The sequence below is a fragment of the Oratosquilla oratoria genome, chromosome 30 (assembly GCF_046742065.1).
Source record: "Oratosquilla oratoria isolate Oo_2021 chromosome 30, ASM4674206v1, whole genome shotgun sequence".
Lineage (NCBI taxonomy): Eukaryota > Metazoa > Arthropoda > Malacostraca > Stomatopoda > Squillidae > Oratosquilla > Oratosquilla oratoria.
In genome coordinates, this window is record NC_134806.1 from 13863769 (window position 1) to 13886532 (window position 22764).

Below are 22764 nucleotides of genomic sequence, written 5' to 3' on the forward strand. Positions count from 1 at the left end.
TGTGTACATAGATGGGGTGGTGTGGGAGGTAAATGCAAAGGTAATGGGCATGGGGTTGGAGATGGTTAAAGAAAAGGGAGAAAATGGGAGATGAGCCGGTTGTTGTTTTGCTGACGACGTTGCGCTTGTGGCGGGATCAGTGGAGGGATTGGGGAGGTTAGTAACGAATTTTGGGAAGGTGTGCGAGGGAAGGAAGTTGAAGATAATTGGGGGTAGGGGTAAGGTGATGAGATGTACAAGGGGAGGGGATGGCAGCGGGTTGGAAGTGAGTATTAAGGGAGAGAGACTGGAGGAAGTGGATAGCTTTGGATACTTGAGTGCGAATGTGGCGGGAAAGGGAGGAGTGAAGGTGGGGATGGAATGTAGAGAGAAACGGGTGCCTGCCTTGAATAATTAAAAAGTGTAATGAGAAATAGACATTTGGAAATGGATGCTACGAAGAGATTATGTGAAGGCGTGGTTGTACCGGCAGCACTGTGTATGGCAGAAAAAGTGGAACTTAAGGGAGGAGGAGAGGAGAAGTTTGAATGTGTTTGAGATGAAGTGCCTGAGAGGTGGGTGGGGGTTACTAGGCTGGATGGAGTGAGAAACGAGGAGATGAAGAGGAGAGCGGGGGTGGAAGGGGAGTTGGGAGATGAGTTGATAAGGGAGTGCTGGGGTGGTTTGGACACATGGAGGGAGGGAGTGAAGAAAGAATGATAAAGATGTGGAGAGCAGAGGTGGCGGGGGAGTGAATATGAGGGAGCGACCGGGGATGAGGTGGATGGATGGGGTAGGGGGTGCATTGGGAAAGAGGGGAGTGTCTGTTGAGGAGGAAGGGGAGGGGACGGAAGATGGGGTTGAGTGGAGGGTGGCTGTGTATGGATAATGCTGTGTTGCATAGAAGGGAGTAGGTGGGGGTGGGGGAGTATGTGTTAATGATATTTTGACAGCGCAAAGGGATTTCTCCCCATCTTCTCTTTTTCTGCAAGGGGGAACGGAGAGGGGGTGTCGCCGATTAAATAAAGCGACCTTGCCGTGGAAATGCTGCGTCTTGCAATGCTTCTGACCTTGGTCAGTGGGGGAAATGCAGGGATGACCCGTCATCCAGGAGCTGGGAAGAGAGGGAAGGAGGGGTGGTGAATGGGAGTGGAGTATGTGGGGATGAAATGGGTGTGAGTGGATTTATGCCTTTGGTTTTGGCTATCTCCCTTGTAAAGGGGATAAAGCCGTTGGTACATGTATGTATTATTATTATTCATGTTACATTATGCGTAACCATGCTGTGGGCGGCTTCATAGCCCTGCTAGTTTCGGATAGGCTATGTGGTACCTTTGCTAGCCCCTTCCTTATGTGGAATGAGCAGAGCGGATCCTGAATACGGCTGCTCAGTCGTGAAAGCTTCACCGAGCTGTGCATCTCCCTATCCTCACAGGGTTGGATTTGTGTTTGTTGGCCTTAAACTCGTTAATGTTTTTGACCAGGATTATATTTTCACCCAGTTTGTACCATAAGTCTACGCATCTGTTTTGAAAGCTATAATTCCTAACGTCTTATAAACGATTTTTTCTTCAACTTTTTATCGTGTCATCTAGTTGATCTTTCATCCTACATCAGTGAATAAATTCCGTCCATTTTTCTATACCTTTCTCTGATCTAAATATTATTGTAATGTTGCCTCTCTACTCTTCCAGTATGGGAAGTCTCGTTTTTTTTTTCTTTTCCTCATCTCTGTTGTTGTTTAGGCTCAGGGTCATCTTGTTGCTGCCATTTGTATTCTTTCTGTTTTTGTTGTATTTTGTTTTAGGTGTGGTGACCACACCAGTGCTGCATATTCCATTCTGAGACAATTCAGGCTTTCAATATGTACGTATCTACAGTGCACATACACATACATACATACATATATATATATATATATATATATATATATATATATATATATATATATATATATATAATGTCCTCTTCCATGTAATAAACTGCCACTCATATTTTTTTCAGCATTCTCTCCTGTTACTTTTCTTTGTATTTCTAGCGATACATCCTTGAAAATCCCTGAATCTTTTGCCTCTTTTGTTGTTGCTAATTAATTGTTAACGGATTCATTAATTAACTTATTTATTTTTTATTTGTTTATTTGCTTAGTTCCAGTATTATATATCAGGTTCTTTCTGTTGATGAAAAGAGTTTAATCTAATGGGAAAAGCTCCGAAAATGGATCTCCTAGAACTTGGAGAACGAATGTGTTTAGTTCATCTTGATTAATCCTTATGCCTGTGTTATACTATAGTGATTTTAATCCATCTTATGCCAGGTGATTATATTCAGCCAAGAATACCAAACACGAATCCTGTTTGTATATTTTCCTCGTAAAACCATGACGTCATAACTTCCAGCCCATTCTCACAACAGGATAAAAGTACAAGTCATGCAGAGTTAGCACAACGAAGGGAATCGAATATTCTAAGTTTTTATGAATCTGTATGACAAATAATATCTGAACTATTTAATTTATATTATCCACGATTTTTATACAAAAAATGTCATACTGTTTAGGTAAATTCTAAAAAGATAATATAAAGTATTTGATTTTTCCCGCGCTTTTCAGATTGCGTTACCGAGGAACGCATACAGAGTGGACCGATGTGTTGCCACATCTGGTGGTATTCTCCGACAGTGTGAGGTAAGATGAGTGCGTTAGTGTTAAGGCGCTCAGTCCATGAGTGTCGGTTAGCATGTGATGTATTTTTCAGAAGACTGAGCACACGCAGCTCATTCACACGGTTGAACCATTCGAGTTATCCTGTTTCAGTTTGCCGAAGTTACGTGAAGAGTATTGTGGAAGGTAGATCTCAAGCTACTGCAGTCACTTCTAAGGTGGTGAGGATTTCGTCACACTCCTTCACCACCATGGCTCCTATAAGTGCCGCTGACGAACCTGCCCATATTGTGGAGAATAATATCAAGAATAACAAGATAGTAATATTTAGCAAGTCGTGGTGTCCATTCTGTCAGAAGGTAAGTAAAATAATATAGATATTACATTTCCGATATAGTGGTTTCAGGTGGTTATATTCGGACAAGTTTATCGATAGGGCCTAATTATCTAATACTAAAATTTTTAGAATAATTTTGATGACAGTGACCAGTTATTGTCAGATTCATTACATTGGTTAGGCTGCACTAATTTTATAAATGGCATAAGCTTATAAAATTTAGGGTCATGAAATTTTATGTAAAAATACGGTATGTCATGTCAGTCCAAGTAAAGTATTCGAAGTAGGCTTTTAAGTTTTTCGTAAACAAATGTTCCAGCATTTATTATAAACGTAGAATTGTACATTTATCACAAATGCAGTCTTCAATAATTTTTATCAGGAATGTTCTATTGCTAGAATTTCTTTAAAATATGACTAGAAATCAGTATTGGTGATGCAATCAGGCTTGTGTAACTGGTAAACGGAGGATGTAACCTGTGCCCTCATGTTAGGGGGTGTCTAGGGGGCGGAACCTCTTGCTTATAGGTTCTGTAATAGTTAGTTTTCTTTAAAAGCCTATGGTAGACTCGAAGGGATGGAGTAAAGGTTCCAATTGCTGCATATAAATTTGAGTGAGGGAAATAAGTTGCAATATTATCATGATAGCAAATATTAACTAGTGTAAGTGAATTGTTATGGAAAGAAATTTTATATAGTTCAGATCTAAAGTGAATGTAGATCATGTTAGATATGGTGACATGTTGTGATAGAGGGCAAGGAATTTGACTTTCATCACCAGTGCGTTTGATTAAATTTATACAGATTTAATGTGTATGTGAGCATGGAATTCTGGAAGTCATCAGTAACAAGCCTTTGTTAGGACAATAACGCACCACTTGACTAATTTTGTTGCATCCTTCACGTGAGGTCATGCTGTATTATTATTATAAATTATGTGGGTTTTATTGATCTTTGAATCTACCAGTTGTCTGTTTTGCCCAGTGACGTCATGACTCATGCTCCTTCCCTATCTGGTTGTTCCTGTCGTCTGATTCAAAGCTGCTGGCATTCCTTGTTACTTGTTATTTGGGAGTTCTAGGCCCCGCTCCACCAGCATCGGTGCTCTGCAGGGCCTCCATTGATGTTATCAAACACTATAGTCACTTCTAATACACAAATCATCCATGTCATAACACTCGGTGAACAAATGTGTCTTCAAATTTTTCTTGAAAATGGCACGGTTTCTACTCGTCTTGACATTTAGTGGTAGCTCATTAAAAAGTCTTGGCGCACATCTTGTGGACTGGTCTCTTCATTAGTTGATTGTAGGAGCTGAGTGGATTATTGGGCTATGGTTAGTCTGTTCCTTTGTCATGTGACATCTGTTTGGCTTGGGCAATACCAGCAATCAGTGGCAAATGTGAGATTTAAGGAGGGATAGTAAAATTAAAAAGTGATCAGGAATATGCATGTGTATCTTGATAGTCTGACTGGTTCATAGTGGTATCCAAGTCCTTTTGTAAATTGGACCTTTAACAGGGTGCAGTTTAGATTTGCTTCTTTCGTAGTGATATCAAAGAGGGAAGGGAGCTAAAGCTCTTGTGGATAGCCTCTTCTCTCTATTTCTAAAGTATACCGGTCATATCTATTCTTGAACATATTAATGCTCGAACTATTGACTACATTGTCCGGTAGACTGTTCCATTTGTTAACAACTCTGGCATCAAAAAAGTTGCTTCTTTGTTGTTCCTTTCTCTCTGTTCAATTTGAAGGAATTGACTGCAGTCAATATCCTCATATCCATTAAGCATCTTGAAAACTTCAATCATATCACCGCGTGCTCTTCTTTCCTGTAGGGTGGTAAGTCCTAAGCCAAGGCATCCAGTCTTTCATTGTAAGGTAATTATCTTAGTTGGGGGACAAGTTTGGTAGCTCTTCTTTGAATTTTTTTTCCAAAATGTTAGTCTTTTTCCTTGTACAGGGGGCCCGGCTTGTACGGCATACTCCATGTGAGGTCTTACCAGCATCGGGTATGGTGCTAGAAATATTTCCTTATCCTTATGTTGACTGTATAAAACTTGCGCAATCTGTACTCCATATGTGGGTGGGGAAATATTATGGATTAATTTAATAAAATAGTGGGATTGAGTCCATGGTGTATTTACGGTGTATTCAGTATTTGTCTCGGGCTATTGGTAAGTGGAGGGTAGCAGTCACTGGTTGTCAGCTTCCTATATGTGAAAGGTGGAGGAAATAGATTCAAGGTTGATGCAGAGGGATCCTTGGCTTGTCTGAAGACAGTATGTCAGCCCCATGGGGCTGCATTTCCAGATGCATGTAGGGTTGGGTTTTGAAGATGGATGCCAGGATGATTTTCAGACATCCATCGGTGCTACTATAGCGTGTCTACCATTTCCATGCATTTATTTTAGCGATAAACACATTTTGTACATATCCTAGGAATAACATAGAGGCAGATAATTGGATTTCTAATTACATTCATATTAAAGGAAGAAATTAAAAAATAAAGAAACACATTTTGTACATATCCTAGGAATGACTTAGAGGCATAGATATTTGGATTTCTAATTACATTCATATTAAAGGAAGAAATTAAATTTATTCTAGCGATACACACTTCGTACATCTTCTAAGAATGACACAAATAGGTTAGGTCAGGTCACGTTTTTGATGTATTTGGACAGGACACATGTTTAATGGACAGGTGAGGGGAGCGTCCCTGGGGAACGCCGGTCACGCGGTAGACCTCACGCTATAGTAGCACCCATCCATCTTCCTGGTATCCATCAATAGTCTCTTCACGTTGTACTGTACTTTATTCAGTTGGAAAAGTAGGGCTATTCTGTACATTCTGCCTCAAAACCTAGGTAACTTGAAATTTGTATGCATAACATGAGGCAAGGTAGGTGTAGGTGGGTTGCATGATTTTGGGAAATTGAGACCTGCATATGAATTAGGGACTGGCATGGGTTTTTACAGTAAATTAAGATATCGCTGTTACTTCGTTAAGATAAGTTCAATCAATAGTGCAATTTGCTTGGCAATGTTTGCCAGAATATGGGTTTCAAAAATATTTACTATTATTTGGCAATGGCCAACCAGTTCAATCAATGGTTTGGTTATGGAAGAGCATGCATGCATTGAGCCTGTCTGCTAAAACTTTAACTAGGCTTATTTTTACTGGGCCTGAAACAGTCAAGCTTACTTATGTACCCCCCATCCCTTTGTTATTGTTTTTAGGTGCATTTTGTTATGGTAATTAACATTCTAATAGTGTTGATTACAGACCTCCAAAAATTGAGGTGATGTCTTTATTTACTACCTGTAGTGTTTAAATTAATTTATGTAGAATGGTTTGAATATGCTGGATACAATCCGGCCATAGTAGTTGTTAGGAGAGGCTGTCTTCTGGATAAGAATCAAAAGCAAACAAATTAGGCCTGTTTGTAGTTCTAATTATCAGATTCACTTCAAAACAAGAGGGCACTTGGTACATAGTATTGTTACTTCTATTCAGAGAGAAAAATAGTTATTGCTAAGGAAGTAATTACACTGTTCTGGATTTTAGTTTGACCAGTGTAAGGGAAGCAGAGGAGAATTTTTTAATTTAACAATAAAAGTTTTGTAAAATGATGGAATGGTTTATTTTGGTGATGGTTCCCACTAAGTTTTGACCAGTTCCAATTTTGTTCCCCATTCACCTACTACTTCCCCAAGCATTGAAAAAGAATTGAAATTTAGAGATGTGTGCTAGTGATTATATATTATATGACTTCTTTTGAGTTGACTTTATGCATGTTTTTATTTTGTTGCAGGTGAAGCATCTCTTCGATTCTTTGAACCAACAGTATGTAGCGCTGGAGTTGGATCTACATGGTGGGTGATTCATTTTGAGTCTTTCAACGTTTATGCATTCATTTATTGTTTTTGTGCTTGTGTGTGTAATGCCAGGAAAAGAGCTATACTTATGGAGTCGTGTTTGTCTTCCTCTGATTTAACTTTAATTTTTTGTTTATTTGTTTATTTTTTTAATCATGACCTTGTTCCAAAACTGGATTCATTTACATGGAAAGCTGCTTCTTGAATCCTGTAGGCATTGTGTCCTTTTGTTTATGACCTTGTCATCTCCAGAATTAACAGATCTCCCCTTCTTTTGTTTTTCTGTGACCTCATGCCATCCCCATAGTTAACAGATCTTGCCTGTCAGTTTTGTCTGGTGCTTTCATTGTTCTGGATATAGTATACCCTCCCCTCCTCTCCTCAGCCCCCCTCTCCCTTCCCTTTCTCTCCTCAGTCCTCCCATCCTCTCTTTACCCTCCTATATTTTTCTCCACCCAGTCTTCTCGCCCCCTTTTCTCCTCTCCCTCCTCTTCCAATGCCCCTTCCTCTCCCTCACCCCCTCCCATCCCCTGCCCCTCTTTTTCACACTCCTCACTTCTAATCTCCAATCCCCTTCTTCATACTTAATTACACTCCCCCTCGTTTCCCCACATTTTCTCCCCACCATGTCTCCATTTTCCCTCCCCTCATCTCAATTTCCCTCCTCTTCCTGTCCTTCATTATTAACTCCCATTAGCTCCCTTCTTTTCTCCCCCTACCCTTTCTCACTTCAATCCCCCCCCTTCTTCATTCTCTTCCTCTGCGTTTTGTTCCCCCTCCTTCCATCTACCCCTCCCCATTCTCGTACATCTCTCCTCCCTCCTTTTCCTGCATTAGCCCCACCCTCTCCCTTCCCTTCCACACCACCTTTTCATTTCCCCACCTTCCCCTGCGCTGTTTTCTTCCCTCATGCTGACATTTCCTTTCTCCCACCCCTCTCCACCCACCCACTTCCCTCGCCGTCATTTCCGTAACTGCGTTTTTTCCCTTCCCCCCTCCATTTCCGCCCGTCTGCCTTCTTCTCGTATCCCTGTCTCTCCCTGCCCCCAGTTTCCCTCCTCCCCCTCCTCTCGCCACCCTCCCCCCTTCCTCTCACCACCCTCCCCCCATCCTCTCACCACCCTCCCCATCCTCTTACCTCACCTTTCATCACCCTTAATCTCTCCAACCCTCCTTCCATTACCCCACCTCCGCGATATTTCTACTAAACAGTCGTGTATCATGTATCGTATATGGTTGGAAAGTAACTGGTCACTCTTTCTCTTTTGTACCTTTCCCCATCTGAAACTTCCTTTACCGACTGTTGGCTCAGTCATCAGCTCCATATTAATATCAAGGATAGAAGCGGTGGTTATCGTCGACGCTTGATAAATACCCCTCTTCTCCCGCTCTTCTTTCCATTCACACGTCATACCACTCGTCTCCAGCCTAGACCTTTTCTCACATTCCATCGCCCAACTCCTGGCGTCTCCTCCTCCTCCGCCCCCTCCACCATTCCTCCTTGTCTATCCTCCCTTACATCCTTCAAGTACCATCCTCTCCAATTCTTCCCATCCTTCTAATTTATTTCTTCTTTCTACCAGATTTCTACTCTCCTCTTTTCTTTCCCATTCGTTATTCGTATCTTCCCTTCTCTTGCCATCCCCCTCCTCCCCTCCCCTTACCTCTCTATCCCTCCCTTTACCTTCCCCTCACCCCCTCCCCTTATATTCTCCTGTCCCCTTACCATTCCTTTCCTTCCCTCTTCTTCCCTCCCCTCCCCTCCTTCCCGCTTTCGCCGTCTCGGGAAGTTCCCCGTCTCACCGTCATGCATGCTTCAGTTTTCCTTGTCTCTTCCCTTCTTTACCTTCTGTATTTTAACCCCGATCTTACATAGGTTTGTATATGTGGGAGTGCGTATTGGTTAGTAATGATTTTTGTTATGCAGTGCACATCGATTGGAATTCGTATTTCTTAATATTGCATGACTATTGATTAGCCACATACCATGTCAGTGCTGTCACGCTGAGTAGGGTTAGCCAAGGATTGGTGTTTAGTTTAGTGTTGTGCTCTTTAGAAATTGTTATATTCAAGACCTTTGCTGTGTGGTGCTATTGTGCATATGAAGTGAAAATGTCTATTGATATGTTGCACAACATTTATTGGTGTTTATGTGAATGTGTAATGGTAGATTCAAACAAGTAGACTAATAGGTAGTTTCAAGTGTTGATTAATTATGTTTTATGAAAAAGTGTGAAGGGTCGTGTACCTTTAGGTTAATCTAGGTATTGTACAGATTGGATTAGGAAAGGTGTGCGCGCGCGCGCTTACATACGTACATGTGTGCATGAATGTTTTTACTTAGAAATTGAGGGAGAAAGCTGGGAATTTAAACCTGAGCTGGTTGACCTTGCAAGGAGTGCACTGAGACCCATAAGTAGGTTGATGAGTTTACCTTAGTCACTTTGAACGTGTTCAGTAGAGTGGATAGTTTACCTTGGGTCTTGACTCTGGGTTTGGCAAAGGATTAGTGGTTTGGTGTATTGGTATTGTAGCTCTTTTTATTAAAGGTATGACAGTGCATACATGTTTTAGTTAAAGATTAGATTTTGTGAATGTAACACTGGAATAGAAAGGCTTCAAGTAATGCACTGGATTAATATTGTACACTTTGATATGTGTATTATATAGGTGTTTAACCTGTTGACTGTAACATTGGGATTTATCATCACTGTGCAGTTTTCTGAAGCTCTATTTTATGATCTGCAAGAATACATTATTGGTTATAGGCCACCAATGTTCACCTTTATTTAGTTGTGACGAATTTTTTGCAATTAAATTGTTATCGTGCACAATTTAACACACGCACCCCAAAAAATAATAATAAATTGAAAAATAAAAATTCTATGATCTGAAAGAATACATCAAATTAATGTATATAAAAAAGACCTAGGCACAATATTTACCCTGGCTTAGTTTTGATGCAGAGTTGAATGTGTAGAGGCAGTGTGCTTTTGTTCTATTTGACCATAAATGAGCAGGAATTAGGAAGGCAGAAGGGAAGCATGGGGGTGGTGATGAGGGAATAACTACTTGCAGGCAAGTGCTGAAGACTATCTTACTGCCAAGCATCACATAAATGTGGGAGCCAAATAAGGCTTGCCCAATTCAAAATTATTACAGTCTTATGGAAGGTATGTCACAGCTACCCATCAAACCTGAAAGTTTTGTTGCAGCTAACAGGCTAAACATTTTAGACGAGTAATGTGTAATTAGTAAGGTAGTTGTAGTGGAAGTGCACTCTGCTTACATAGAATCTATATTGATGAGTGGTAGTTTAAGCACTAGGATTCTGTAACCATCCAAGCCATTGTTGCTTAGACGATAGGAAATGCTATATATGAATCTATTGTAAGCCAATTTTCTTGATGAAGTATATTGGTAAAGGTTTTCAGAATGCTAGGCAGGATGAGGATTGTTAGCACCTAAGCTATTGAATGGTTCTGTGAACAACTAGTAGTTTGAATAAGTTCGAGGACCATGTCCAGTTTTAGTTGAACATTTTGTCAGTATTGCTGAAGCAATGGGTAATGCATGTATCACCCAGAGTTTAGACATAGTAACTGAAGGTATGTACAGTATGTTGGCTTTTATGCTTTAGTATTGTAAATGGCTGTATGATCTACAGAATGGTTTTTAACTAGCATCTTTACATTTAGATAATAATTGCCTTGCAAATATCCATAAGTAGTCTTCTTTCATTTGTATATCTTGTTTATAGGATTTAAGTATTCTTTGCATTAAAAGGAATGTGTCTACACTAAGATAACAATAAGACATTAAAAAACTTACTCTTCACATAGAATGGTACTTGAAAATATACACGCAGTTCTTTGCACGAACCTTTGATTCCACCCACATTTGACATCATGCAAATATAGCCAACCATATGCAACACAGAAACCTCTGCAGTATTGTACACAAATTTGCAATAACCCAGGATCCCACGTATCTGAAAAACAAAACACACGACATACAATTGGACCACAAAACAAGCAAGCATTAACAAACTATCACACTCACCCAGAAATTGAACCAGCAGAAGTACTTTTCTCTCATTAAAATCTTTATATATTGATTTGCAGAGAAAGGTGCAGACATCCAAAATGTTCTTCTTGAAAAGACAGGTCAGAAGACTGTCCCTAATGTCTTTATTCAAGGGAATCACCTTGGTGGAGCAGATGCCACCATGAAAGCACATGCTGAAGGAAAATTGCTCCCCATGCTTGCTGACCATAGCCATGGATTTGACTATGACTTTGTAAGTTACAATTTGTATTTTTACTTAAAATGCCTGTAAAATCTTAAGCCTTTTCATGCACTGTGAAGTTGCTTTCCTATGTGATAAATGTGTGTGTAAGAGGGAGAGACTGCCTTTACAGTGCATTGGCAGACAAAAAACTACCTTGAAAGTGCTTGGTACTGGATATTTGCAAGCACAATGTAGCCCCCCCTTTTTATTATTATTATCATTATTATTAACAATGTGGGTTTTTGTAAGTGCATATGGGCCGGGCAGTGAGAAGAACATGGAAGAAAGGGAGGCCTTTTGGATAGATTTAAATGAGTGCATAGAGGGTTTAGGAAGAAATGTCAATGTAATAGTACTGGGAGACCTTAATGCTAGGGTGGGAAATGGTCCAATCGATGGAGTGGTTGGGAAGTGTGGAGTTCCAGGAAAGAATCGTAGTGGAGAGTTGATGGTGGAATTGTCTAGAAAGAGAGTTGATGATAGCAAATACAGTGTTTCGGAAGAAAGTCAAGCATAAGTACACATGGGAGAGGGTGGTGGAGGGAAGGGTGGTAGATAGAGCGCTAATGGATTATGTAGTGGTAAATAGGATTATGATAGGAAGAGTTAAGGATGTACATGTGCTAAGGGGAGAGGGTGGGGGAATATCAGATCATTTTTTGGTGGAAGGTAAGCTGAGAGTGGAGGATAGATGGAGAAGGAGGAAAGGGACAAAAGGTAGGGAGGTTCTTAGAGTGAACTCCTTGAATGAAAAGGAAAAGGAGAAGGAGTACGAAAAGAAGCTGAAGGAGGAGTGGGAGGGAGTAAAGGATAGAACAGAGATGGGTGTGGAGGAGGAATGGGGATGGTTCAAGGAGGGAGTCTTAAAGTGTGCAAGGATGGTGTGTGGAACAAGAAGGACAGGGGGAAATAGAAGAAAGGGTAGTGAATGGTGGGATGAGGAAACAAAGAAGGCTGTAGAAGAGAAGAAGCGAGCATTCACAGATTGGTTACAAAAGAGGACAGGGGAGTCGTATGAGACGTACAAAGAAAAGAAAAGAGAAGTAAAGCAAAAGGTAAAGGAGGCAAAGAGGAGAGCAGATGTGAAATGGGGTAGGAGTATGACAGAAAATTTTGAAAGTAATAAAAAGATGTTTTGGAAAGAAATTAAGAGAGGAAGAGGAGGCGAATCAAGTAGGGAAGAAAAGGTAAAAGGTACAGATGGAGAGTTGATAATGGAAGAGATGGCAGTGAGGGGAAGATGGGCAGAATATTTTAGGGAGTTGCTGAATGTGAAGGAGGATAGGGAAGGAAAGATAGCTGCAGTGGGAAATGCGAAGAAAATGAGAGTGATGAGTGAGGAGAATGGAGGAGAAGTAAGGAAGGATGAGGTGAAGGCAGCTGTAAAGATGATGAGAGCAGGTAAGGCACCTGGTCTGGATGGATGTCATGCAGAATGTCTGAAAAAGGGAGGTGCAGTGATGGTGGACTGGTTGGTGAGGTTATTTAATGTTTGCTGGAGAGAGGGTAGAGTACCGGAGGACTGGAGTAGTGCCTGTATAGTTCCTCTTTACAAGGGAAAAGGGGACAAGTGTGAATGTAGTAATTTCAGAGGGATTAGCCTGTTGAGTGTAGTAGGGAAGGCTTATGGGAGGATCTTAATTGAGAGGATTAGGAGAGGAACAGAGGGAGTAATTGGTGAGGAACAGTGTGGATTTAGGACGGGTAGAGGTTGTGTGGATCAGATCTTTGTGGTAAGACAGATATGTGAGAAAGCTATAGGAAAGGGGAAGGATGTTTTTTGGGCTTTCATGGATCTGGAAAAGGCTTATGATAGGGTAGACAGAAAGGCACTGTGGGAGGTTATGCAGATTTATGGGATAGGAGGAAAGCTTTTGGGAGCTGTCAAGAGTTTTTATGAGAGTAGTAGAGCATGTGTTAGGATTAGAAATGGAGAGAGTGAGTGGTTTGAAGTAAAGGTGGGACTTCGTCAAGGATGCGTTATGTCGCCCTGGCTGTTCAACTTATACATGGATGGGGTGGTGCGAGAGGTGAATGCTAGGGTAGTGAGTCAGGGATTGGAGATGGTTAAAGAAAATGGAGAAAAGTGGGAGGTGAGCCAGCTGTTGTTTGCGGACGACACTGCGCTTGTGGCAGGGTCAGAGGAGAGATTGAGGAAGCTGGTGGCAGAGTTTGGGAGAGTATGTGATAGAAGAAAGCTAAAGATAAATGTGGGTAAAAGTAAGGTGATGAGATGTACAAGGGGTGAAAGTGGCAGTAGACTGGAAGTGAACATTAAGGGAGAGCGACTGGAGGAAGTGGATAGTTTTAGATACTTGGGTGCAAGTGTAGCAGGAAAAGGTGGAGTGAAGGTGGAGGTAGAATGTAGATTGAGAGAAGCGAGTAAATGCCTTGGTGGTTTAAAGAGTGTAATGAGGAATAGACATTTGGGAATGGATGCGAAGAGGAGACTGTATGAAGGAGTGATTGTGCCAACAGCACTGTATGGGGCAGAAACGTGGAACATAAGAGAAGAAGAGAGAAGGAGTTTGAATGTGTTTGAGATGAGGTGTCTGAGAAGTATGGTGGGGGTTACTAGGCTAGATAGAGTGAGAAATGAGGAGGTGAGGAGGAGAACAGGGGTGAAAAAGGATTTGGGAGATAGGGTTGATGAAAGAATATTAGGATGGTTTGGACACATGGAAAGAATGAGTGAAGAAAGACTAGTAAAAGAGGTATGGAAGGCAGATGTGGAGGGAGTGAACATGAGGGGACGTCCTAGGATGAGGTGGATGGATGGGGTGAAGGGGGCTTTGGGGAAGAGGGGAATGTCTGTTGAGGAAGGAAGGGAGAGGACGGAAGACAGAGGTGAGTGGAGAATGGTTGTATATGGATGATGTTGTGACTGCATGAGGAGGAATGGGCGGGGGGATGGGGGGTGGGGTAGTATGTGTGAGTAAATTTTGACGCAGCCCGAAGGGATTTCTCCCCGTCCTCGCCTTATATGCAAAGGGGGACGGAGAGGGGGGGTCGCTGATTAAATGAAGCGGCCTCGCTGTGGATGTGCTGTGTCTTGCGACACTGCTTCTGACCCAGGGCGGTGGGCAGGGTGCAGGGATGACCCGTCATCCAGGAGGTGCTCAGATGAGAGGAAGGGTGGGAGGGGTGTGGAGTGTATTTAGGGATGAAATGGGTGGGAGTGTTTTTATGCCTTTCCCTTTTTGGCTACCTCCCTTGGAAGGGGGAAAAAGCCTTGGTATATGTATGTATGTGTATTAACAATAACCTCTGATAGGTACTCCACTTCCTTCTCCCTCCCTGTGTATATTTGATATCACAGCATTGCCCATAAATAGATCTTAGCAGTAGATTTAAGCTGATATTCTTGAGTCTAATGCATGATTTAAAATGGTGGTGAATCACATTTGTGTACATTGTATTCATTCTCTTGATAACCCTCTTGTATGTACAGAAATGCACATACAAACATGCTTGTAAACCTAATGTAACCAACTTAATTTTTTGTAGATTGTAATTGGCGGTGGATCAGGTGGGCTGGCAGCTTCCAAGGAGGCAGCCAACTTAGGAGCTAAAGTTGCAGTGTGTGACTTCATCAAGCCTACACCAAAAGGAACCAGCTGGGGCCTTGGAGGAACTTGTGTTAATGTTGGCTGTATTCCAAAGAAACTCATGCACCAAACGGCAATTCTTGGCCACGATAATAAGGCGAGGATCCATTATAATGTTTTAGATTGAATATATTCATGAAAGTAGAGGATTGTATGGAATTTTATTGGGAAATACAGCAGATGCCCCTTCCCCTTTTTAAAGGGAGCAGGGGTGGCAAGTAGGTTTTAAAGCAAAAAAAAAATGTCAAGACCTTGTAATACCAAATGTGACTAGCGCGGGATATGACAACCTGGATGCCAGCGGGGTGTAAACTTGCTGGTAAATCTGACTTAATCAATGCTGGCTTAATAAAGTTTTGCAGTGCTTCAATGTTTGATTTAGAGGTCACATAGTAAAATCCTTTTGCCAGCAACTGAATGTTACTTTTATTTCACAGGACTCAAAGGAATTTGGTTGGGTACTGCCTGAAGAGATAACTCATAACTGGGGGAAGATGGTTGAAAGTATTCAGAATCACATTGGATCCCTGAATTGGGGTTACCGTGTGGCACTTAGAGATAAAAAAGTGGATTACCTCAATTCATACGCTACATTTGTGGATAAACATACAATTAAGGTAAGCATGCTTCATGTGGGTGCCTTCCTGAGAAAGGAGATAAAGCCTATTGTTAAATACCTGTAGATATTCATGGAAATTTCATTTCACCATTCAGCAGTGACCTACTTTATAAGTACAAGGGGTATTAATGCTGTCTGGTGTTCAGAGTACTTGCGAGGCTTGTTAAGTCGTTACTACTATGGTGATAGAGGCTTTCTAGATTTTCTTTTTTTTTTTTTTTTTTTTTTTTTTTTGTCTTGGTGTTCAGGGTTTTAAGGATCAATATTTCTATCAACAGACTGTTGACAGACGTGGCCGAGAGAAGGTTGTGACAAGTGATAAGTTCCTAATAGCTGTAGGAGGACGACCTAGATACTCGGATATTCCTGGTGCTAAGGAACATTGTATCACATCAGATGACCTTTTCTCTCTTCCCAATGCCCCTGGGAAGAGCCTCTTTATTGGGGCCTCGTATATTGCCCTTGAATGTGCTGGATTCCTGGCTGGTCTAGGATATGATGTCACAGTTATGGTAAGAATTTACTTCTATTCACTTTTGTCAGTATGTGCAAAATTTACTGTCAACTGATTTAGCAGGTTTAGACAAATGTTATTCTCTCTCTCTCTCTCTCTCTCTCTCTCTCCTCTCTCTCTCTCTCAGTTGTCTATCAGGGCTGCACCTTCAGATGAATGTGGAAATATCGCTTTGGTTGGTGGACATTGATGGGGTCCCATGTGTTTTTTGTGTTTGGTCTCCTTTGGCCTCGCAACTTGTACCACAGTACTAATGATTGGGTCATTACCCTACTCTCAAATAACAACACAATTGGTCTTACACCACACCAATTGCCCCAATTGCAGTCATCATACAGAACTCGTTATCATACACTATTCAGTATACCCTTATTGTACACATATATGCATACGAAAAGGTCACCATCTTCACATATGTTGTTCAGTAAATACGATGGAGGAGAGGGGACTGTCCCCTGTCATTTTCTTTCAAAGTGTGCCAAAATTACCCTTTGGATCTATTTCATTTGGATTTACCTGGATTTTACTGGCAAGTAATAAAACAACCTGTAGCATTGTCTTTAGTTGTATTTGTTCTTCAGGTGCGGTCTATTTTACTGAGAGGGTTTGATAGACAAATGTCAGAAAAAATTGGTGAATACATGGAAAAGAATGGTGTCAAGTTCATCAGAGAAACTGTTCCAACTTCTGTTGAGCAGGTTAGTGGATTATATGTATATTTTTTCCTTTAATGTTTGAAAAAGTTATGGAGTATCATATACTGTATTTGGTGGCAAGTGTTCATCATGGTCTTGGGTCATGTGGTCAGTAGCTATTACCCTCCTGGATGAATGCTCAAAGCTCATACAGTGTGTGAGAGAATGTTTTCCTCCAGTTTAGGGGAATAGGAGGCGGATCAGACCAAATGCCCTTGTTCCAAAACTCATTTGAGTTGCATTATCAGGTGTTTGTTATAGCTACAACTAGTTAAACAGTATTTTTGTTAATAAACACTTTGAAATTTATTCACTTATAACACTAAAGTAAACTTGCTAAAGCCATTGTGGAAATCAAGTTTAAATTACAGATAATTTTGACTAGCATTAAGGAGAATTTTAATTTTGTTAACATGCCTGTTTTGTCACACTTCCCTTCAGGTGGAGGAAGGAACTCCAGGCAAGTTTAAAGTAACAGCCAAGGCCAAAGATGGTACAGAGATAGTTGATGAGTACAACACTGTCATGATGGCTGTTGGACGGGACCCATGCACCGGTGAACTTGGCTTAGAGAATGCTGGAGTTGAGCTGGCTAAGTAAGTAGTCTGTTTAGTTTAATCATACAAGTTAGCTTAGGGGGTTACATACTTCTTGCAGTCTTTGCTTTCATCTAGATATTTGTGCAGTGAAAATAATGGTCTCCTGCTTGCAATCCAGCATATGGAGCTTTTGGGCCACATTGTCTGAATAATCCACAGATTTCTGGATCCTAGCTCTTCAGTTTCATATGGAACCTACTTAAGATTAGATGTGCTATTCCTTGTTTATTTTTAATTCAAGAGAAAAGAGATTAAGTTGTCAGCAGCATTTAATAAAGTAGTCATAATCCCATGTGTACACACCCTAAAACTACATTGAATTTGGATGAATTTCCAACTTTTTTCTTGAGTGGATGAGGGTCGGGTTATGACAAAGCAGGATGGGGTTACATGACTGTCTATCTGGCCCTACTATGCTGCATTACACCTGGCCAAAGTGTGGTAGGAAACAGGTGGGAGGGACAATGAGGGATGTAGTTTTCCTCTTCTTCTTCTTCTTGATTTTGTTCTTGTTCTTTTGTTCTATCTTTCTCTGATTCCCTTGTAAGGGGGGGAGGAGTTTTGGCTTGCACATGTAATTCATTACAATACATGCATATACCAAGGGAGGTAGCCAAAAAGGAAAAGGCATAAAATCATTCCCACCCATTTCATCCCTGAAAACACTCCACACCCCTCCACCCTCCCTCTCATCTTAGCACCTCCTGGATGATGGGTCATCCCTGCACCTTGTCCACTGCCCTGGGTCAGAAGCAGTGTTGCAAGACACAGCGTATCCACAGCAAGGCTGCTTCATTAAATCGGCGACCTCCCCTCTCTGTCCCCCCATGCATAAAGGAGAAGACAGGGCTGCGTCAAAATTTGCTCACACATACTACCTCACCCACCCATCCCCCCACCCATTCCACCTCATGCATCACAACATCATCCATATACAACCATTCTCCATTCACCCGTCTTCTGTCTTCTCCCGTCCTTCCTCAACAGACATTCCCCTCTTCCCCAAAGCCCCCTTCACCCCATCCATCCACCTCATCCTAGGACGTCCCCTCATGTTCACTCCCTCTACATCTGCCTTCCATACCTCTTTTACTAGTCTTTCTTCACTCATTCTTTCCATGTTTCCAAACCATCCTAATACTCTCTCATCAACCCTATCTCCCAACCCCCTTTCCACCCCTGTTCTCCTCCTCACCTCCTCATTTCTCACTCTATCCAGCCTAGTAACCCCCATCATACTTCTCAGACACTTCATTTCAAACACATTCAAACTCCTTCTCTCTTCCTCTCTTATGTTCCATGTTTCTGCCCCATACAGTGCTGTTGGCACAATCACTCCTTCATATAGTCTCCTCTTAGCATCCATTCCCAAATTTCTATTCCTCATTACACTTTTTAATCCACCAAGGCATTTACTTGCTTCTCTCAAACTACATTCTACCTCCACCTTCACTCCACCTTTTCCTGCCACATTTGCACCCAAGTATCTAAAACTATCCACTTCCTCCAGTCGCTCTCCCTTAATGCTCACTTCCAGACTACCGCCACTTTCACCCCTTGTACATCTCATCACCTTACTTTTACCCACATTTATCTTCAGCTTTCTTCTATGACACACTCTCCCAAACTGTCACCAACTTCCTCAATCCCTCCTCCGATCGTGCCACTAGCGCAGTGTCGTCCGCAAACAACAGCTGGCTCACCTCCCACTTTTCTCCATTCATTACAATACTGATCTAATTATATTAGTGATTTCCCTGTAGGGAGGTGGGGGGGGGAATTGCAGTAAGCACATGTAACTCCAGGAGGAGCCGAGATAAGAGGGAGAGAGAGCGGTGGATTTTATTCCTTTGTTTTTTGGCTACCTCCCTTGTAAAGGGGAAAAGGCCTTTGGTATATGTGCATCGTACATATACCAAGGCTTTTTCACCCTTACAAGGGAGGTAGCCAAAAAGGAAAAGGCATAAAATCATTCCCACCCCCATCCCTGAATACACTCCACACCCCTCCACCCTCCCTCTTATCTTAGCACCTCCTGGATGACGGGTCATCCCTGCACCTTGTCCACTGCCCTGGGTCAGAAGCAGTGTCGCAAGACACAGCACATCCACAGCAAGGCTGCTTCATTAAATCGGCGACCCCCCTCTCCGTCCCCCCATGCATAAAATGAGAAGACAGGGAAAAATCCCTTCGGGCTGCGTCAAATTTCTCTCACACATACTACCTCACCCCCCCCATCCCCCATGGTGTTGGATACATCTTGCGATGCAAAAAATAGCAATCAATGTTTGTTGGTTATTGATGTGCCCTGAGCTTGGTAGTGACCTGATACCTTCCCCCACCCTGACCTCCTGAATGAGACGTTTGAAAATTTTGCCCCTTCCCCATAGGGATTAGAATAGTGCCATAGATATAATTTCAATTCCATCCCAGTCTACTAGACATATGGCATAGTTGTCCACTGTTAGGATGTGAAAATTTTAGTTTAAATCTGCAAATTTTGCTAATGAACATGTTATCTTATTGCAGGAGTGGGAAGATAATTGTCAATGAAGAGGAACAGACAAATGTGGACAACATCTATGCTGTAGGTGATGTCATTGAAGGTGGACTGGAATTGACTCCAGTTGCCATCCAGGCTGGCAGACTTTTAGTCAGAGTAAGTTGACTGTAGTTGGCTTCCACCTTTACAAGGGGTGAAGAAGCCCATTGGTGTATGGATAAAAATTGGCTTTAGTCCTGACAGTGCAATCAAATACCAAAGTATTTTCCTTCCATATAAGGGTGAGGTGGCAGAGTTCAAGCACACACCCACGTGAATACAGCCCATTCAGCCACGCCTTCCAATAGGAATAAACAAGTTATTTTTCTTTATAGCGCTTGTATGCTTCTGGGACCCTACTTACGGACTATATCAATGTACCCACAACTGTCTTTACTCCACTGGAATATGGATGCTGTGGTTTGTCAGAGGAAAAGGCCATAGAGAAGTATGGAGAGGATGACCTTGAAATTTACCATTCCAACTTTTGGCCCTTGGAGTGGACTGTGGCCCATAGGCCCGAAAATGACTGCTATGCCAAGCTCATTTGTGTGAAGAGTGAGAATGTAAGTTATCCTGCAATTTAGTTAAGTTTAAGGCTTTTGGCATGCTGAAGTGCCCGTTGTATTGTTTTAGTTTAGACGAGACGCAGATGCTGGCATTCTTGTATAGTCATTTGCACCTCATGATGCCTGCGTAGGTGTTATCATATCAAAGAGGTTAAGTGAAGGAGCTTTGCATTTTACTCTTTCAACGTACATTTTATCTACAAAACTGGGAACTAAATTGGTCAGTTTGTAGTACTCTAACAATTTATATCCCTCACATTACATAGACTTTGTTATGGCATATTCTGGTCTAAAATATATTGGGTATTATAATTTTCATCATTGGAGTAAGTTTAAGGTGAAGCCTGAGAATGAAGTAGAAGGCAGGATGAAAGAGGCATTGTAAGAGGAAAAGATAGATGTGAATGGAGAAAGAAAGGGAGTGGATGAGTAAATGCAGCCTGAAGGGGTTTCTTCTTTTTGTCTGCTCTGTATTTTCTAGTAGAGGAAAGGGGCGAGTTGCCATGTAATGAATTGGTGGTGAGTGTGCCAGCTTTGGCCTGTGACCCCTGCTGAGTTTTGTCTTGCTGCACTGCCTCTGGCCTGAGCAATGGGTAGGGTACTGGGATATCCCATCATCCACAAGGAGCTAAGATACCAGGGTGTGGGATATGTAAAGGGTCAGTGTGTGCCTCAGCTGGATATCACCCGAAAAGTGGGACAGTGCCTTTATGTGTTTGTCAAAATTGTTTTTCACACACAATTTTGCTGATATTTTTGTAAGGTGATGTATCCATGGCCAACACTTCAATTTCTTGTTTTACATTTGTAATTGAACTATTGATTATGTTTGAGAGGGAGGAAAGGGTGGGGGATGGGAGTGACATGGGTGGGAGTGGGTATTTGACTTTTGAGGGGATGGTTTGAATCCTGCCACCGGCACAGTTGAACCAAGGGCATGGCTCATTAAATTCCACGCTACAAAGCCCTCAGTAAGGGGCACAGTCCTAGCCTTCCAATGGGAAGAGTTAGACATTAAACCATATCATATGGATACTTTTCTTTGTATTTGTTTTATATATTTGAACATTTTTACAGGAGCGTGTGGTAGGTTTCCACTACCTTGGGCCCAATGCAGGCGAAGTAACTCAGGGTTTCAGTATAGGTCTCAAATTAAATGCTACGAAGAGCGATTTTAACAACCTCATAGGTATTCACCCAACTTGTGCTGAGGTAAGTGCATTGAGAAGTAATGGTTTGATTAGCAGGAAACTTTTGCACATTAAGTAGTTACATACATGAGGGACCAATTACTGGTGCCTGCTTGTGATGGTAATATGCATCAGGTGATACAGAAACACAAGTTTGTTACTTTGTTTTACAACTTCTTCCCAGTTGGTTTTGTTACAATTTTGTTCTAGTTGTTAAAACACTAATATCCCTTTTTTTTCCAGATCTTCACAACATTATCAATAACCAAGAGCTCAGGGAAAGATGTAGCTGCTCAGGGCTGCTGAGGTTAAAGTGTGCTGCCTGTAATGCTTGTTGGGGGTTAAATCATCATCAGTCGACATGTGGAATGTCATTGTAGTTGATGCTATTAGATTGTTACTATTTTATCTGCACTTGTTGAAATTAGTTATGAGAAACTGAACCTGTATATAAATTGGACCCATTTGATTTTGATTACATTGAGATTTAGACACCAGTTAGATTGTACTTCACTCACAAATAGTAAGGGAAGTTTTTGATGATGGTACAAGACCCTCCAACAACAAAGCAACACAGCAGCATATTCACTGTTCACAAAAGGTTCATGAACAGTAATGCCTAGTTGTAGTTTTTACACAATTTCTTCACTGGGTTTTGCTGGAGTTGTGAAAGCGCATATCTGAAACCCTTCTATGGGAGGATTGTGCTGGAAGGAACTTAATGTGGATGGTATTTACAATGTACGGTATATTGTTTATTTTTGGTTATTTAATAAATATATTGAAATTGGACAATCACGCTTTAATTTGGATAGTGCATCCCATATGGAATAGAAGCATTCAGATGATATTCTTCCTTATAACTAACATTGATATATAACAAAGGCTTCTTCCTCTTTATAAGGGAGGTAGACAACCTGGGAATGCACCTGTCCCCATCCATCTCCCTTGTATCTGTTGCCCATGTGTTCCCCTTTCATCTTAGGTCCTTGTGGATTTTGTTGTTGTTGTCGTTCCCTAGACTGTCTGTCTGAGCAGTCCCATCTCCCCAAGGAATGCCATAGCCGAAACTGGGTTTTCCCACAAATCCTTTATAGAGCGTATGTTGTGTTGTTTGCGTGCATGATTGTGTATAATGCAGTCTTCCATTATGTGTTGTATGGTATGTGGTGAAGTGTTACATCCTGGGCAGCTGTTCACAATGCGGTCATCCAGCCTCTTCTGGTAGCTTAGAAGTGCTGGGTGGTGACCGCACCGCAGTCTGGCCAAGTGGACTC

General features: G+C 41.6%; 1 protein-coding gene across 1 annotated transcript in view; it reads left to right on the top strand.

Annotated features, from left to right (window-relative positions):
- The window catches only part of Trxr1 (Thioredoxin reductase 1), a 40263-nt gene extending 17981 nt beyond the window's left edge, over window positions 1-22282 (top strand). Inside the window, exons 2-14 of the mRNA XM_076212609.1 lie at window positions 2591-2665; window positions 2795-3000; window positions 6797-6857; window positions 10985-11160; window positions 14659-14856; window positions 15197-15376; window positions 15657-15890; window positions 16474-16590; window positions 17029-17183; window positions 19716-19845; window positions 20064-20294; window positions 21375-21509; window positions 21731-22282. Coding sequence (XP_076068724.1) covers window positions 2893-3000; window positions 6797-6857; window positions 10985-11160; window positions 14659-14856; window positions 15197-15376; window positions 15657-15890; window positions 16474-16590; window positions 17029-17183; window positions 19716-19845; window positions 20064-20294; window positions 21375-21509; window positions 21731-21793 — 1788 coding nt within the window. The 5' untranslated portion in view covers window positions 2591-2665; window positions 2795-2892 and the 3' untranslated portion in view covers window positions 21794-22282. The remainder of the gene's footprint in view (window positions 1-2590; window positions 2666-2794; window positions 3001-6796; window positions 6858-10984; window positions 11161-14658; window positions 14857-15196; window positions 15377-15656; window positions 15891-16473; window positions 16591-17028; window positions 17184-19715; window positions 19846-20063; window positions 20295-21374; window positions 21510-21730) is intronic.
- Window positions 22283-22764: the final 482 nt, after the last annotated feature.